At 41.3% G+C, this 17,461-nt stretch overlaps 1 protein-coding gene across 9 annotated transcripts in view; it reads left to right on the top strand.

Annotated features, from left to right (window-relative positions):
* The first annotated feature begins 7,097 nt into the window (after positions 1-7,097).
* Positions 7,098-17,461, top strand: part of Zdbf2 (zinc finger DBF-type containing 2) — a 36,856-nt gene continuing 26,492 nt past the window's right edge. For 2 of the 9 annotated variants that reach the window (XM_060368479.1, XM_060368483.1), the window contains exons 1-6: positions 7,098-7,216; positions 8,857-8,940; positions 11,608-11,660; positions 12,321-12,397; positions 13,978-14,080; positions 16,043-16,093. Coding sequence is in view for 4 of the 9 variants with exons in the window: in XM_060368478.1 (XP_060224461.1) it covers positions 14,021-14,080 (60 nt within the window). In the remaining 5 variants the exon portion in view is untranslated. Of the gene's footprint in view, positions 7,217-7,614; positions 7,763-8,856; positions 8,941-11,607; positions 11,661-12,320; positions 12,398-13,977; positions 14,081-16,042; positions 16,094-17,461 lie in introns of those variants that run through there. The other 7 variants (XM_060368480.1, XM_060368484.1, XM_060368478.1 and 4 more) reach the window with 6 other exon arrangements.

Here is a 17,461-nt window from a genome sequence, read left to right on the forward strand (position 1 = left end):
AACCTATAAACTTCTCAGCCTCTGGGGGAAAAAAATAAAATAAAGGAGTGTCCTCCATTATGTTCTACGAAAGACATTTACAGGTGAGCGATCTGGGATGCCTAGGAGGCAGAGCCACCAGGCCGGCGAGCCTTCAGGAAGCTCTGGCCTGAGCTGGTGTGGACAGTGGCCTCAGCCGCAGAATCTGCTGGCTTCCGTGCAGGGCACAGGGTGTTAGCACGGAAACTGCAATAGCTTTCCAGCCGCCCGTTTCCACATGTGAGGGTGATGTGGAAAAAAAAAAAATACTGCTGGGTTCCCAGCATGAGCCTGGACGGAGTAGCTCCAAGTGTGCTTCTGAAGTAGATGTGCACGACAGGAAAGGGAGAGGGAAAAAGTCCAAAGTGTCGCAAAGAAAAACCTCATATTGCTTTTAGAATTGTTCGAGTAGGCCAGAAAAATATTACCCCCCCTCCCGGAGTTCCTTCTTTAAAACTTCATTCTATTAATTTTCATAATTTGTCGCTGTGCTCGCAAATGGGTTGTGGCGCTTGCGCCGCAGTCGATTTGCCCGTCTCACGGGCCCCAGGAGTTCATCTTTAAACAACTAACGCACACTGCCGCTTTCAGCAGGCGAGGCGTGTTAGGGAGGAACGGGCAGTTTCCCCGCAATATTTCTGGTGTGTCTTTGGTCCCTGTTCATCTCCTTTCGTTTAGCCCTCGGATTGGGAACTCATAGCGGAAGGCAGATGACAGCCTCCATGAGCACAGTACTTTTTGATGAAGAATTGGATCCAACTCGCAAGGACTTATGTCTGAGCTCTGACAGCTAACTGAAGAGCCATCCTGCTCCTTGGGTGCCTGCACCACTTGTGTTTACCCGTTCCGTAAATACAGTGTTCCTAATTTAGTAAGAGGAAAGAACAGACGCTAAAATCATGACCTATAATTACATCTATGGGATCAATCAGTGAGCCTGTCATATGGACGGCGGCTAAGCATTTGGCAGTAAATTTTCTTTGGATATTAGATATAAATATTGTTAAGTACTTTAAACACACTAGTCACGATGTTTGAAGTATTTAAAAATTATCTGTAACCTTAATTAGGTTAAAACAATTTATGTTTGAGATGAATGGGTAGCACTGATATTAAATCAATTCTTTCAGGGATTTGTCCAAAGGGAATATTGGGCCTTATAATTGCATTATGTCGTAGAAAATAAAATGTGTTTAGTTTAATGGTTGCCGTTTGTGTGTAAAGACTGCTTAACTCTGCGGATTGTTTTTAAGTAATGAGCACGAAGATCCGTGCAAAAGCCCAGCCTCGCGGTTCCTGCGATGTGCCTCTGCCTTGCACACCCAGGCCTGCCATCAGCTCTGCTGTCAGGTCATCACCCCAGGCAGTCAATTTCCTTGTGTCTTGTGTTCCTCATCATTCTTGATTGCTAGATTTAATCTCACTGTTTGTGTTTAATTCTCATGTGTTCTATGTGTTCTTGAAATCAGCTTTATTGTAAGCAAATCTGTGACTACTTTAAAAGACGGGAAAACAGAAAAAAAAAAATCTTTGCCAAATCAAAAAAAAAAAAAAAAAAAAGATATAACAAAACACAGAGAACCAATACCCGGACCCAAGCACCTGAGCTTCAGCTTCCTCCCTAGCTCTGAAGAAACCAGGCATTTGATAAGGGGACCTGCAAGGCAGCTCAGCGGCTGCACAAGCCTGCTCCCAGAGCACCGAGAGCTGTGCACCTGCATGGCGCCTGCATAAAATCACAGCCACTATTACCGTCTCTGCTTACAAACGCACACGAGGAAAAGGCTGTGGGCATAGTAAGTTTTTGGCTAGGTTGAGCTCTCCAAAAAACCTGGGGGGAAGGAATAATTCTGTGATGTCTCAAGTAAGCCAGTGAGGGGAGGTTAAGCAGTGTGGAAGCCTGAAAACCAGGCTTTTCATGTAGCTGATATGATGAAACCCGGTTGGTAAGTCTTGCTTATAGCTTGCTGTTAAGTGCCCTGGGGTTTGAGCTCCGGCCCTACAGAAGCCAGCCGGTTGTGGTAGAAGTCTTATATGCTTTATAACAAGTTTGAGCATTTTTAGATCAGTTTAGGGTACAGGAGACCCTGTCTCTCAAAGTAAAAAAAAAAAAAAAATTGTAAAGAGGGGGGGAAAGGTCTGCCCGTATTTGTATTTAATCACTTTGGTTTGCTCTGCTTTTGCCACATCTGACATGCAGAAAGAATCACCCTAAGAGTTGGCTTTTTCTTCTGGGGGTTCACCTCTATGCTTAAGTAAAAGTGCCGTTGTACCACTGTTTGATGCCTCACTAATTTTGTAGACACTGGCTATTACCTTTGTTTCTATGAGATGGGTTTAACTCTCGCGCCGGCTCTCCCCCTGCACTCTGGTTCCTGCATCTTGCCAGCCCATCACAGGCCTATCATCTAGCTTTGCAATGAAGTCATCCATCCACCTTAAGGTGCACGTCCTTCCAGCAACCCTTTCCGTTTGAACAGGCGCTGAAGCAAGGGCTTTGTCATCTTTAAATTAAAAAAAAAAAAATGTTTGACAGTTTCCTACATATAAAGAATTTTAGTCGTTTTCACTCGTGATCCCTTCCCTCCAGTTGAAACCCTTATCAACCAGCCCCCCCCCCATTTCCGTGTCTCCTCTTCTCTGTGACCCACTGAGTTTAATTAGAGTTTCTTGCTGGAGCGCGGGTAGGAGGTAATTTACCGGTGTAGTGGCCACTCATCAGTGACTATATCACTGAAGAAAATGACACCCTCCTCCCCCGCCAACCATTAGCGCTGGATAGTCCCTCGGGGAAGGGTCTGGCCTCTTGGACCCCTCTCCCATCCATGATTAAATATAGGCAGGCCCAGCTTGTGCAGGTTTTGTGAGGATTGTCACAGCTCCGGGGAGTTCATGAGTGCAACAGCTATGCCAAGCACAGAAGCCTTTTTTTTTTTCTCTGCACATCTCCCACCCTGTGGCTCTCACATTCTTTCTGCCCGCCTCCCCAAAATGTGCCCTGAGCCTTAGAGCAGGTGATGGATATTGCCGTCCCAGTTACTCTCGGCACTTCAGCCAGTGCCGGGTTTGTGTAATAGCGGCTTCCAGCCGCAGCTCTGGCAGCTCGCTGTCATCCAAATGGAATCTCTGTATGTTTCTCAGGGCAAAAAATGCGAACGTTTTGTAACCAATCTCAGTTTCACAAATTATGATTTGCATGTGAAGTGTGATTGAATCATTAACCCTTAAAGATGATTTTAGTAATGCCACTCTCAAGCCCAGGTTCTTGCTTTGTTTTTTGTTTTTGTTTTTTTTTCGTGTGCTACACAGCTAGGCTGCCCTAGAGCAGGTGGTCCTCAGGCCTCTTTTCTGATTTTCTTTTTGACAAAGGGTTTTTACTGCGTCACTTTTGTTGGAATGGTGCCCCACTGTGTAGACCAGGCTGGCCTCAGGCAAGCCACCTGCCTCCGCCCCTTCTGCGCTGGCATTAAAAGCATGCCTTACAACGTCTGGCATCTCAACCGCTTTGAAGACATTTTATCAGAGAACAACTTGCGGAGTTAGTTCCCTCCACCCGTCATGCACGGTTCTGGAGACGGGACTCAGGTTGTCAGACTTGGCCGCAAGTGTCTTTATTTACTGAACCATCTCGAGGGTCTCTTCATCCTCTTGTTGAGATTACAAGTATGTGTTACTATACCTGGTTCCCACTGTGCGTTCTTTAAAGTGGTAAAATCCAGGCTATTGTGTAAAAAAACATGACCTCACTGATTATGAATAAGTATTCTAAAGTACATAATAATGGATATTTTTTGGGGGGCGAGTGGATAACAAAACCCCTAAGTCGACGATTGTCTAAATGCTTTGGTTTTTGGTTTTTCGAGTCAGGGTTTCTCTGTGTAGCCCTTGGCGTCCTGGAACTTGATCTGTAGACCAGGCTGGCCTCAAACTCACAGATATCCGCCTGCCTCTGCCTCCCTGAGTGCCGGGATCACAGGTGTGCACCATCGCCCCCACTTGTCTGTCTAAATATGGTTCAGCAGTGAACTACAGATTTCTTGACACAGATGAGCCTTCTTTTTATTTAAGAAAAGAAAATCTGAGAGAATATATACTTAAGACCCTGTTCTCCCAGGTCCAAGTGTACTGGGGAGGAGGTGGGGTGTAAGCAGACTGTTGACTAAGGTCATTTTGGATGAGTTCTTGCTGTGTATGAACTCTGTAATGGATTGAAAAGGAGCTGGGAGCTTACAACTTTTTGATCTTCACCTTACTGATAACAATCTCCCCACCACTCATTACCAGTAGATAAAAATTTGATCTGAATAAATTGCAAATCTGATGCAGAATGAAACCTCCTCTAACACTGCTGGTTAGTATCATATTGGAAGAAAATTTCTGTGCATCCCATAACACAAGGATACTTTATTTTCCTACATGTAAAACACCCTTTCAGACTTCCTACATCGTGCATACATCGGTATATAGAGAAGAAAGAGAAGTAAAAGTGATTAAGATGTTTAAAAAAAAAAAAACCTTTCTCAGACTTAGACCTTAATTTTTGTGAATCACATCTTGAGTCAGTTGTTGATTGCTGTGATTTTCCCATACAGTACATCCTTCTGCGACGCAAAAATAAATGCTGGTGAGAGGCCAGATGATGCATCTTGCCATGCACACCTGACCCGAGTTCAAGCCCTAGAACCTATGATTCGAGGAAGGCATATGACTGACTCTTCCAGTCCTCTGACCTCTACATGGGCTCCTTGAGGCAGGAGCCCTGTACCTGGCAGGCCTGCACCTGCGTACTCTCCCTTCCTAGAACGTAGCGATAAGAAATTTAAAGCGTTTTAAACTGCTGGTGATGCACAAGACGTTAGTCATTCAAGCAGTTAACCCTGCCTCTCCCTCCATTTCCGATGCTGGCACTTTCTTGAGCTAAGTAGATGGCAATGATTTCAAGTGATATCCAAGCCACGTTGTCTCTGCGCAGTGTTTCTGATTAAAGTTTAAAAGGGATTGTAAGTGATCTGCTTGGCCGTCAGTGATAAAAATGACAATTATTTAAGGTGGTTTTTCTTTCTGTTTTGGCACTGGATTAGATTTATCCTTGTGCGTGTATGTGCGTGTGTGTCTTTTTTAGGTGAAGGTCTAGCTGTGTAGCCCAGGCTGGCTTCAAACATGAGATCCTCTTGCCTTCTGGGTGCTGGGGCTTGCAGGGCTGGGCTTGTTGTTTCGTTGTTCAGTTACAGGTCCCCCAAAGCACTGAGAACTAATAACTCTTGGTGAGTTAACTGGGGACCGGCATAAAGGTAATAGTTTTTAGCTCATCCTGAACCCTCATTTCAAACTGCTGGGGAAACTGTTTTTTTCGTTTTAGAAAAATCCTCAAGAAAAAAAATCATCCTTTCCCCCAGAAAAAAAAAAAATCTCTTTTCAAGATTATTATTGTGTGAGTGGTGCGTGTGCACGCGCGAGCTTCTGCTCACACTCTGTGAGCTAACAGAAGCTTTCCTGTTGTTTTCAAGTTTGACCGATTCGGATGTCTAATAATTCCCTTCCTTGTAGGGTAGTGGGTTTCATTAAACAATGCCGTTTACTCATTTGAAACGAGGACGATTTTGAACAGCTGCACACATCTTTTGTGTGGGGAAGCAATGCTGCCACCTGGCCAACAAAATCAAGAGGCCCCAAGTTTTTAAGATGCATTCTGATTTCAGAAGTGGGAAGAGTAAAAAAAACAAAAAACAAAAAACAAAACAAAATTAAAAAACAAAAAAGTGTGCTTAAGCTGAAATACAATAATGTCCCGAAGGCTGGCCTTAATGTATGTCTGGATTTTTTTTTTTTTTTTTTTGGATAATTCCAAGGCTGATATGTGTAAAACATTTCTTAAAGAAATTTGTGGGTTTTGTTGTTTTACAAGAAATCTAGAGAATAGCTGGGAGAAAAGCTCAGGGTTTCGCTAGGCGCGCGTTGTGTGTTGAGCGGCTGGGATGAGTCTCTGGAAGGGCGATGCCAACAGCTCCTTCTAAAGCCATAAAGATTATTTTTTCACAAAGCATCGCTTCCTAGCCTTGAGCGGTTCTTGTACTCTCTGCACTCAGGAGGCCAAAGCAAGAGAATTAGGAGTTTGAGGCGAACCCGGGCTGCTTAGTGGACACCCTGTCTGCAAAGAAAAGAGGAAAAAAAAAAAAAAAAGAAATAAAGATAGCTTCTAGAGGCTGTCCGTACTTTGAGGTAATGATTATTTTTCTCTATCACAGATTATAGTATTTGTTCAGTAGGGTGTCTGATTTAGTTTTGTGTCCCCCCTACGGCACTCGGCACTTAAATTGCTTGTTTTTTGCTCACCACTGCATTCGTAGGAGACAGGGCAGTGAATGGAATTGAGGGCAAATAGATATTTGCTAATATTCGTAATCCTTTTTTGTGCAATGCAAGGCTTTGAATACCGTGCCTCTTCAGAGGAGCGCTGGTCTTCGCCTTTGTTAAAGGGGGCTCATAGGATTCATTTTACGGTTACTCTTCAGCAGTGAAATGCAGGGCGAGATAGCAACCTTAAGACAGCGTCCAGCCCTGAGCAAACGGGTCTTTGAAAAGCAGCTCTTGGTTGGGGCACCTCGCTGCAGACTCTGGGCAAGCGAGCTCGCTCGATTAACCCCTTGAACGCCGTTCTCCCCGCCTGCATTCACATGTTGCACTGAGAGCCATTTTTCCATCTGGTCATTAAGGGTCTTATCTCTCCAAAAGCTGAAGCTGGGACTCCGGGTCCCGGCCCCAAGCCCCGATTCCGGTGGGGGCCGCGCGGGGCGGCGCCCGCAGGAAGTGTGCGCTTTAAGAGCGGGAGGAAGGGGCTCGCGGCGGCGGCGGGGGCTGGCGCGGGGGCTGGCGCGGGGGCCGGGGGCGGCGCCGGGCCGTGCGTCAGAAGGGGCCCAGGGTTCGCACCTTCGCTGACGTCAGAGCTGCAGTGGGGCTGCGGTGCCTTAACAGCCCGTGCCAGCCCGAGCCCAGTCGCGACTCGGAGCCCGCGTCGAGCGACACGCGCGCTCCGCCCGGCTCCGCTCCCTCCGTTCCCGGCGGGCGTGGCCCCGGGCCCCGGCGACTTCGGGACGCTTCGGGGTCCCCGCGGCGCGGCGGAACCAAGGCGGCGGGCAGCGCGCCCAGGCCGGCGGCCGCCCGCAGAGGCCCGGAAGGAGTGCAGGCGGCCTCCACGGAGGTGAGTGCCGCGGCGGGGCGGGCCGGGGCGGCGCGCGGCCCGGGAAGCCCGCTTCCTGCCCGGGGGGTCAGAGTGGACGGCTGGCCGGGGCTCCCGCGCTCGCCCGCGACGGACCCGGGCGGCCCTCTCTGCGCGGGGCTCCGGGGCGGCTGCGGGGCATCGCGGAGGGAGGAGGTGGGCTCCCCGGGCGGCGGGGACGCGGGCGAGGCCGGGGCGGGCCGGGCCGCGCGGCTTCGGGCGCCACCTGTCCACACGCCCCCTTGGCCGCTTTGCCCGCGCGCTCGGTCCCCGGCCTTGGCCGCCGCGGAGTTTTGCTGGAGACCGTCGATGCTGGGGCGTGTGAGTGTGTGCGTGTTAACGATCGCTTTGCTGCCGTCGTGCAACAGTTGTGTGGAGCTGGTCAAAGACGCCATCGCCCTTACTCGCTCCCGAGAAGGCCCTTTCCAGGTCCCACGGTTTTCGGACGACAAATTCTGGGTAGCTCGTGAAAGAACAGCAGAGAGAGGCCCGGTCCCAAGGCACTAAAACGGTTTTCGTCCCCTAAATGTTAGTGTTTTTTGTTTGTTTATTTCTTGCGTACTTTGCTGCAGTTGTATGCTCCGAGGGGCGGCGAGGGGCATGAAGAAAGCCTGGAGCAAATCTCATCCACTGGAGAGAGTTCATTAACAATCTCAGATTATCGGTCCCTTTTTGAGAATGTTTAAGTTCGTGTATTTGCTTTAACATGCGTGTTTTACATCAGCAGGGGTGTTTATTTTCTGTTCTTTTCACTTACTACATCGAGGACTTTTTCTGTAAGCTCTGAAACCAGAGCGTAAGAGGCTAGCGAGAAACTCGTTGAAAATTTGATTACGTATCACTGCAGTAGCCAGCCTATTGGCTGGAAGAAAGCTGAAATCAGGGTAGCAACCACTTTCTATAAAATATTGTTTACTCTTCCTAATAATTTAGGGCACTGTTTTTCACACTGCAATTTCGCCCCCCCCCCCCCGTTAGTCAGTTGTGAAACTGTTTTAGTTATTCATGACTAACGTTAAAGAAAAATGAATTAAGAAAACATAGGCAATACCAGAATGTACATTGCTAGGGTATTGTTTTGTGAAACCTTTAAAAAAAAATGTGCGTGTGTGTGTGTGTGTGTGTGTGTGTGTGCGCGCGCGAGCTCGTTTGAGCACTGGGTTGTAATATAAAAATTGTATTGCTTCCTATGGTCTCATGCTAAATAAACTTAAAGTCACAAAAGTACTTTCAACACTCAGAGTGGGAAAAATGATGGGCTTAAAGTAAATGTTAATTTTATCGTTTTTCATTTTGGGAATAGTGACATTGTATATAGCATCAAATTTAGTTGCTAATTATTTGCTTTCGTCTAATATTAAAACAATAACTTCTAAAAATCATTCTCAATTATTCCTTAAAAAATATTTTTAAAAAGTTTTATAGACATTAAGGAGCTGAAGCCCCATTTGCTCAGATTCACCAGCCACCCTGGTTTTTGGTGTGAGACCTGGAACAATATCCATCCTTCTTCTAAATCTCGGTTTGCCTCCTATCTTTTGATAAGATAATGCATCTGAAGCTGTTGACAGCATGCCTGGCTCAGATTAAGTGCTCACGGTTAGCTATTATTATCTTATTAGGACCCAATGGAAGTGTCCAGGATGCTTGTCGCCATCGGGAAGCCGGCATAGCATGGATAATCCAAAAGGAAAAAAAACCCAAAGGTGAAAATTAGCTGATAGTGTTATATGAAGGAACCGACACCGAATTAAAATGGTCTTTTTAATATATAGCTTGGCCATTGTTATGATTATGATTGCTTGTCATATTTCCTACTGCTAGACAGGTAATTTAGATTGTGGGGTTTGTTTGTTTGAAGTTTAACTTTTTAAATTTATTTTTTTTTATCTTTGGGACAGGGTTTCCCTATGTAGCCCAGGTGACGGGTGAATTCATGACCCTCCTGCGTCAGTCTCCCAGATGCAGGGATTATAGGTGTGTGCTGCTAGAGCCAGCTCAGATCTGCTTATCTAAAAAGCAGATATCTTTCTATTGTCTTTGTTATGTATTTATTTTTTTATTAAGTTGATGTTGTTTGTCAAGCAGCTGAGAAATATTTCCTAGGAGGATTCTGAATTTTGCTAGCTCTCATTACTGTGACACAGTCAGTTGAAAGACAATATAATTCCAAACCATTTCAACAATTTTATTGGTTTATCTCTTTGCCCAGCACACATCTCAGATGTGCAAGAAATATTTTGTTACAAAAAAAAAAAAAAAAGGAAGCAGCAATAGCATTCCAGGCAATTCAGATATGTCTGTTCAATGCCCTAGATTGGTTTATACAATTTTAGATGTTACAAAAACCAATGAAATGAGTGTGAGCATTGTCATTAAAAAATAGTATTAGAATTTTTGTGGAAAATAAATTGACTGCTTTGGACTAAACAAGGATTTAAGTTTTTTTTTTTTTCAAAAGCCGTAACTGGGTGTGATGTCTGTAAGAGATGGGAAAGATGGAAAACAATCATAATTCTGCTCTTGGTTTGAAAATGTGTTTAGGTTCTTGTCCTGTTTTACAGTGGTAAAAGGGAGAGTGAATCTTATGGTCTGTGAAAAAAAAAATATGGCTTGAAATACAGGTTAATTTGTCCACACACACACACACACACACACACACACAAAGACAAAATTCTCTAAACACCAAAGCAAAAAAGCCTAACTTGATTTTAAACATACATATATATTATACATCTTAAGTTGAAAATGTTAAGATTATGTATGTATGTGTTTTTAAAATTATTGGCTCGCCAGCTACTGGTTCTTATCTTTTTGGAAAAGAGGAATTTTGTCTTGCACAAGTTAAATGAAAGACTAAGCAGCCTTATCATTCCACTTTGGAATTATATGTAATGGTGTGAAAAGGTGCTCCTCATATTGTGTTTTAACATAAGCAGAGGGTGATAGAATGGAATGTCCAATATCATTCCCTTTCTGTAATATGTGACAAATGGCAAGAAGGATTGCAGCTTTTTTATATTTATGTTCTTTATAAACACTTGTTTTTACCACTGTGCAACAGAAATGTTTTTTGCATTTAAAAAAAAAGGTCATTTTTAAGTGAAAAAAATAACGTGTTTTTCTTTTACAAAATTTCTTTAAAGCACTAATATACCTCTTGTAAAAAAAAATCCTACTCTGTCTAAATTTTTTTTTTTTGGTTGGCTTTTGAATTTTGCCATGTCAAAATGCAGCTTACTTTTTCTCTTCTGCTGCCCCTTAAATTCTCAAATCAAACCTCTGATTCAGCAGAACTTACTAATTTACCATCTTCAAATGTACTTGATTCCTTTTGGTTTTTATACCTATGTTTGTTTGCTACTTGGACTATTTTTTTCCTAACCCTATTGTAAGAAAATTCTATTCATTTCCAAAATTTAGTTAAAAAACTGTATCCACTTTTACATCTTTGACCACTAGATTTCTCAGTTGATGTTGATAATTAAAGCCGTTATCATGTTTTTATTGTTGGCAGCAGTGGATCCTGTCCAAGCCTTTCGCATGCTAGGCAAGGGCTCTGCCACCAGCTTTACTCTTTGGCTTACGCTTACTATTTTTACCTTGTCAGTTCTAAGATACACTTCACACTTGTGCATTGATTTTCCAGTTCCATTTTACACTCCTCAGTGGCAGGAGAGCTTGTGTTTATTCCCTGAAGCTCCTAGGACGGAATTCTGCTCCAGGCAGGTGCCTGATAACACACATTGAGTAAGAAATGCTCTTACCAGTTTTTTTGAAACAAAGTATTGGAATTTTTCTTTACAAGTGGTCCTGGGCACAGGTCAATATTTGACCCATAATTAAAAGAAATTTAAAAAAAACTTGATCATTCTGTTTGATTGTCCACTGATACAGCGGATTTGCTAAAACTAGTATGGTAGCTGAAAATTGGGTCCTGGTCCCAAATTCAGTTTAGCATGTGTATTTTCCTTTGAGATTTCTCCAGAAGCTTATTTTGATTTGGGGCAGTTTTCCCCTAACGTGCCTGAGACTCGTAGCACGCAGCACTGGGCGGGCACAGAACGTGTGTGCCTCACCTTCTTTTACATTCCTGTTCCTGGAGGCCAGGGCGCCAGGTGCTTGGGTCCTCGTTGGGCCCGCGGTCACTGCTCCAGAACACCCTTGGGGAGGCTATGTTGTGTTATTCAATGAATGGTAGTATGTAACGTGCTTTGTGTTCAAAATTTTTTAATATTTTCTTCTGTTACTGAAAATAATTGTGTTACTTTTAAAATGCCAGTATGACTAGGAATATGACTAGGGGGTGCTTGTTCAGTCAACTATAGACGTAAGATTTACTGTCTAAACAGTTGTTTTATTTTTATTTACAGGTGCTTGTCCAGACTAATGCAGCTGATGAGATACTTGCCTTTTTCTGCTCAAGGTAATCAACTCGTTAACTTTTAAAAATAAGCAATCAATCAGTCAGGTTCTAGTAGAATTAAAAATCAACATAAAAAGACTGGTTGACTCATGCAAAGCAGTATAATTCCAGACCCTGGATAAATGGTCCTTTTAATAATTAAAATTTTATTAGTTCATAAAAATGGGCTGATGTTATTGGGTCAACTTAGAATCAACTTGACTATTTTAATTGTGTAATATGTGCGTATTGTCTTCCTACTCCGGAGGGACTGGATTTGGTAAGTTTTAGGTGAGGTACTAGAATGTGAAATTTAAAGAATGTCAGCACATGCTTCTTCTGATTTGCTGTAACTCACTGTGGCATGAAAGGTGAAGAGACAACAGGTGATAGTGCATTAGGAATTAGGCTGAGGCTCTAATTGTGTGTGTGTGAGATGCTACACTCATTTTGTCTTTCATTCAATGAATGTTTTAATTAGATATTCAATAAGTTTAAAACGTTTGTTATTTTATAATTTTCAAAGTTTAGTTTTATGTTCTAGGATTCACGTAGCCTAAAAATAGTCTTATCTACAAATATAACTCTGAGCTTTGTCTTACTCTCTGGTTTTCAATTAATAAATGAGATGAATTAATGGGGAAAAGATCCAGTTTTAAATATTCACATATATTATTTCAGATGCTGGTTTAATTGATTTATTTTTCCTATAAATGTGGGAAGTCAGAAAGGCAAAGGTTCTCAGGAAAGAGTAATAGGTAAGTGAATATCATAATGGAATGCTGACCCTTAAAGGCGTGCGCCACCGCACCTGGCTCATTTTATTAGTTATTGAGGCTGTAATTTCATTTTTACCATTGGTTTTAGTAGTTACATCTTTCACGTCGTGGAATAATGTTACTCAGAAATACGGCTGTCACAGAGGCAGGCTTGGTGGCGCAAGCCTGTAATTCCGTGCTTGAGAAGTTGAGGGGAGAGGGGCAAAAAGGTAGCCTGGACAATACATCAAGACTGCTTCTACCTTCTTTTTCTAAACACAGCACATCCAATGATTCTGTTCTATATTTTCCAACAGACAAAAACGTTTAAATAACTAGAATTGAAACTTGAAAAACTTATTTGCAATTCTATTTTCAGTTTTAACAAACCAGCATTGAATTTATTAAAAAAAAAACCCTGTAACTATGTATGTATAGCTGGAATTGTGTGTATATCATCAACAAATTAGTTGGCTGTGTATCAAGATGATGTAGGGAGTCAATCTCTCTTAGCAGAGTGAATGTAGATTTAATTAGAAAAGAAAGAAGGGGCTCCTGAGGGTGGAAGGGCTTTCAGAGAGGAATGCTTTTTTATTTTATTTTTTGCAAAGCAGCAAGGGGGTTTCATTTGGAAGCACAGCGTAAGCACAGAAGAGCTATCTGCAAGGGAGCAGTATGAGATTTACTCAGGAGCCTCCTTTTAAGTAGCATGGAGAATCTTAAAAATTCTGAATCCTAGGCTCTAACTCAGTTCTACGAATTCAGAATTTGGGGAATGATTTTTAGCATCCAGCTTGACTTTTGAACTTGGATATATTGTGGAAAGTTTATAGTTTGAGGTAGGTAAAATTTAGTAAACCACTTATTGGTCAAGAAATATCAAAAGTACTAGTAGGAAAAATTCCCTATAGGTATGTGGTTTGTACAGTTTTTAGGAAAGTTTTGTGATTCAGAGGGCACTTCAATTGCTTTTTGTCTTTAGCTACTCTAACAAATTGTAACAGGAGCTTTTGAGCTGAGAAGAAATCTCGGTGTCTTCACTCTCATGGTAGATTATTAGATACCAGAAGTTCACATAACCTGGAGTTTTGTTATAAGAATGCAGGGAAGTGGTTGTGTTTGAAAAAATTACACTGCAGTAATATGGTCTTTAGAAATCTAGTGCTTTATTTTTTCGTCCTGAATCATTTTCTAGTAACTTGGAGCTATAGAAAATTGACAACAATTAGTCATCTTCATATAATTGGCAGCAAACTGCTCTTTTCAATGATACTCAGTAGCTCATGCCTGCTTTGTATTATTTTCCTCAACAATAGAACTGGGACTGGTGAAAGTTAAGCATGGTGGTGCATGCTTATTATTCCCAAACTCAGGAAGTAAGGCGAAAGGATTGTGATTTCCAGGCTGCTTTTGGAGTATATAGTGAATTCTAATGCTAGGTCAGCTTAAGGTTTATAGTGAAATCCTGTCTCAAGAAACAAACAGGAATAATTCTGAGCTGTTTTCCTAATAGAAATAAGGAATTACTGTTTATTATTATTATCCTCATTATTTTTAATGCTTTTTTTTGTTCTTTGCAGATTGACTGTTTGAGGCCAATAGCCTCCTGACTGATTAGACACGATGCAGAAAAGACAAGGGTATTGCAGCTACTGCCATGTGCAGTATCCTAACCTGGAACAGGTGAGAGGTTCCTACTAATATGATAGCACCTTAGTTGTGAGTTTCTCTTTTTACATTTTATTAGCTTCATTTATTCATTCAATGAATTTAGGAAACTGCTGGTTTGTAGATATTGCTTCAAAGTGTGAGAATATGATCATGAACAAAATCAAAACTTTTTCATGGAATTTACAGTATAGCTTAGTAAGACAGAAAATAAATAGCCATATTATTTTAATGTTTAATATGTTAAATTATGATGAGTTTTATGATGAAAACAAAATAAACAAAAGAGTGCTATTTAAGTAGAATGGCCATGTAAGGTGTTTTGTGTTTTTTTTTTAAGTGACATTTGAGTTTGCATTTGAAAGAAGTTCAGTACCAGTTTTGCATACATATGGAGGAAGTATTCTAGGCAGAAAGAAAGACCCCGAGAAGAGGATCATGTTAACTAGAAGTCAAGAGGCCAGTGTGATTCCAGTGGAAGCTGGCTGATAGGTGTAGAGTAATAGGTGAAAAAGGAAAAGTAATAGATTCGGTAAAACCTAGTAGGTTAGTTGGGTGTGGTGATGCACTCTTTTAATATCAGCACGGAGAGGAGAGGTAGAGGCAGGTAGATCTCTGTGAGTTCAACACTAGCCTGATGTACAAAGTTCCAGACCAGCCAGAGCTATATAGAGGGACCCTGTCTCAGAAAACATACATTCTTGAAGGTTAAGGTGACAGCATTGACTTTTATGCCAGTCAAGTGGGCAGCAATCTCAGGACTATAAAAATGGTGACTATATTATTGAACTTGTACTTTAAAAGGATCATTCTGGCTGCTAATGGGTAGAGCAGTTGATATAGGGATTCTTTTATATTTATTTGTTTTTTGTTAAAATGAAATTCTTTGACCATAAACTTACCCCTTTACAATGAAATTCAGAGATCTTTATGCAAAAGTGACAGATTGTATAATATTCCTCTTTAAAAGGAAACCACATACCCAGTGAACAGTCACTCTATACTCCTTGGGTCTCTAGCGTCTGGCAACCACTAATATTTTCTGTTTAAAAAGATACCATTCTAGATATTTCCTCCAAATGGAAGCATATGCTGTGTGACTTTTTGTGTCTAACTTTTCATTTAGCATAATATATTCAAGGTTCATTCATATCATAGCATGTATTACTACCTCATTATGGCTGAATAATATTTCATTATAAAAATACCACATTTTATTTATTCATTCAACAATTGATGGATGCTTAGGTTGCTTTTACTTTTTTTGGCTACCATGAATATTGCTGCTATGGATATTTGTGTATAATTTTTTGTCTGAACATACATTTTCAGTTCTCTTGGGTGTACATGTAGGAGTGAAACTGTTGGATCATATATAACTTGTTTTTGAGGAACTGCCTCACTGTTTTCCAAAGTGTCTCTACTATTTCATGTTACCTCTAGCAATGCATGAGAGTTCCAGTTTCTCCTCATCCTTGCCAGCACTTATCTTTTTTTTTTTTTAATTATAGCCATTTTGTGGATGTGAAGTGATATCTCATTGTGACTTTGATTTGCATTTGCCAGTGTCATTGAGCATGTTTTCATGTGCTTATTGGCTGTTTGTGTACATTCTTTGGACAAATGCCTATTGAGATACTATGTCCATGTTTTAGGTGGTTTGTCTTTTTTATTTCTGAGATGTAAGCCCTTCTGGCTAGCAGACCTTTATGAAATAATATGACTGTAATACTTTATCAATTCTGTGGCTTGTCTTTCTACTTTGTTGATAGTATGCTTTGGTATATAAACTTTTAAAAATTTGCTAGGTGTAGTAATGCTTGCCTGTAAGCCTACAATTTAGGAGGTGGAAACAGGAATATTGCAAATTCCAGGCCAGCGTGGACTATATAGTTAGACCTGTTTGAAAAAGAAGTTTAAACTTTGCATCATTGAATTTGTTTATCCTTTTTTTTTTCTTTTTTTTTTTAATTAAAGACAGTTCTTACTATGTAGTCCAGGCTGGCCTCCCGAGTGCTGAAATTGCAGGTATGTACCACTGTGCCTTTCTTTGTGTTATTGATGAAGGATTGCCTAACCCAAAATCATGAAGGTTTATGCCTGTGTTTTCCTCTAAGAGTTTCATAGTTGCTCTTATAATTAGGTCTTCTGTTCAATTTAAATTAATTTTGGGATAGGACGAGATATGGGATCCAGTTTCATTCTTTTGCTTGTGATATCCAGTAGTCACTAAACTCCTTGATGAAAAGACTAGTCTTTTGTATTTAATTGTTATATCTGTTGAAAAATCAACTAATTATTGCAAAAGTTTATTTCCTTCTCAGTTTTGTTCTATTGGTCTACATATGCATCATAATGCTAATATCATAGCCTTTAAATATATATGGTTTAAACTGCCATATAGTAATTGTATGTTTTTATCAGATAACAGTGATATTTCAGCACATGTATATAACATGTAATGATCAGATCATGATAACTGGCTTGTGTGTCACTTTAGACATTTATTATTTCTTTGTACTGGAAACATTCTCACTTCTGTTTTTCAGTTGTTTTAAGTCATAGTTACTGTACCTGTTCTATAGAACATTAACAGTTATTCCACCTATTCACCTAAACTCCTACATCCATTAACCATCCTCTTCTCATCCTTTTGTCCTTGTCAAGCTTGGGTGATCACTCTACCCATTCATCCATCTATGGACACTTGGATTGATTCCCTTTTGGGCAGTCGTGAATATTTTGTAGTAAACAGAAGAATGCAGATGTTGCCTTGGCATACTGATTTTATTTCTTTTAGATATTCATCAGTAGTGGGATTTCCATTGTAAGAGGCTCTGCTTCTAGTTTTTCAAGAACCTCTGTCCTGTTTTCTGTGATGGTTCTGCTGCTTAACACTGTTCTTACAGTAGTGTTTTCCCTTTGTCACAGTCCCATTTTAAAATCTTTTTTGTTAGTAGCCCTTTGTACAGGATTGAAAAGATAGCTTATTGTCTTGATTTATATTTCCTTGATGATTTGTAATATTGGTTTGCTGTTTGTCTGTTGTTGTCTTTTAAATATGTCTACATAGGTTATTTGCCCATTTTTTAAAAATTTCTTAACAGATGAAGACCTTTTATTTTCACTGTATTACTTTTTTTCTTTTTAAAAATTCCTTATTAATTACACTTTATTTACTTTGTATCCCCCCTGTGGTTCCCTCCCTTCTCCCCTTCCAATCCCTCCCTTCCTCTCCTTTTTGCACGCACGCCCCTTCCCAAGTCCACTGATAGGGGAGGTCTTCTTTTCCTTCCCTGTGATCCTAGTCTATTAGCTCTCATCAGGAGTGGTTGCATTGTCTTCCTCTGAGGCCTGGGTAAGGCTGCTCCCCCCTCAGGGGGAGGTGATGAAAGA

The sequence above is a fragment of the Meriones unguiculatus genome, chromosome 15, assembly GCF_030254825.1.
Source record: "Meriones unguiculatus strain TT.TT164.6M chromosome 15, Bangor_MerUng_6.1, whole genome shotgun sequence".
Lineage (NCBI taxonomy): Eukaryota > Metazoa > Chordata > Mammalia > Rodentia > Muridae > Meriones > Meriones unguiculatus.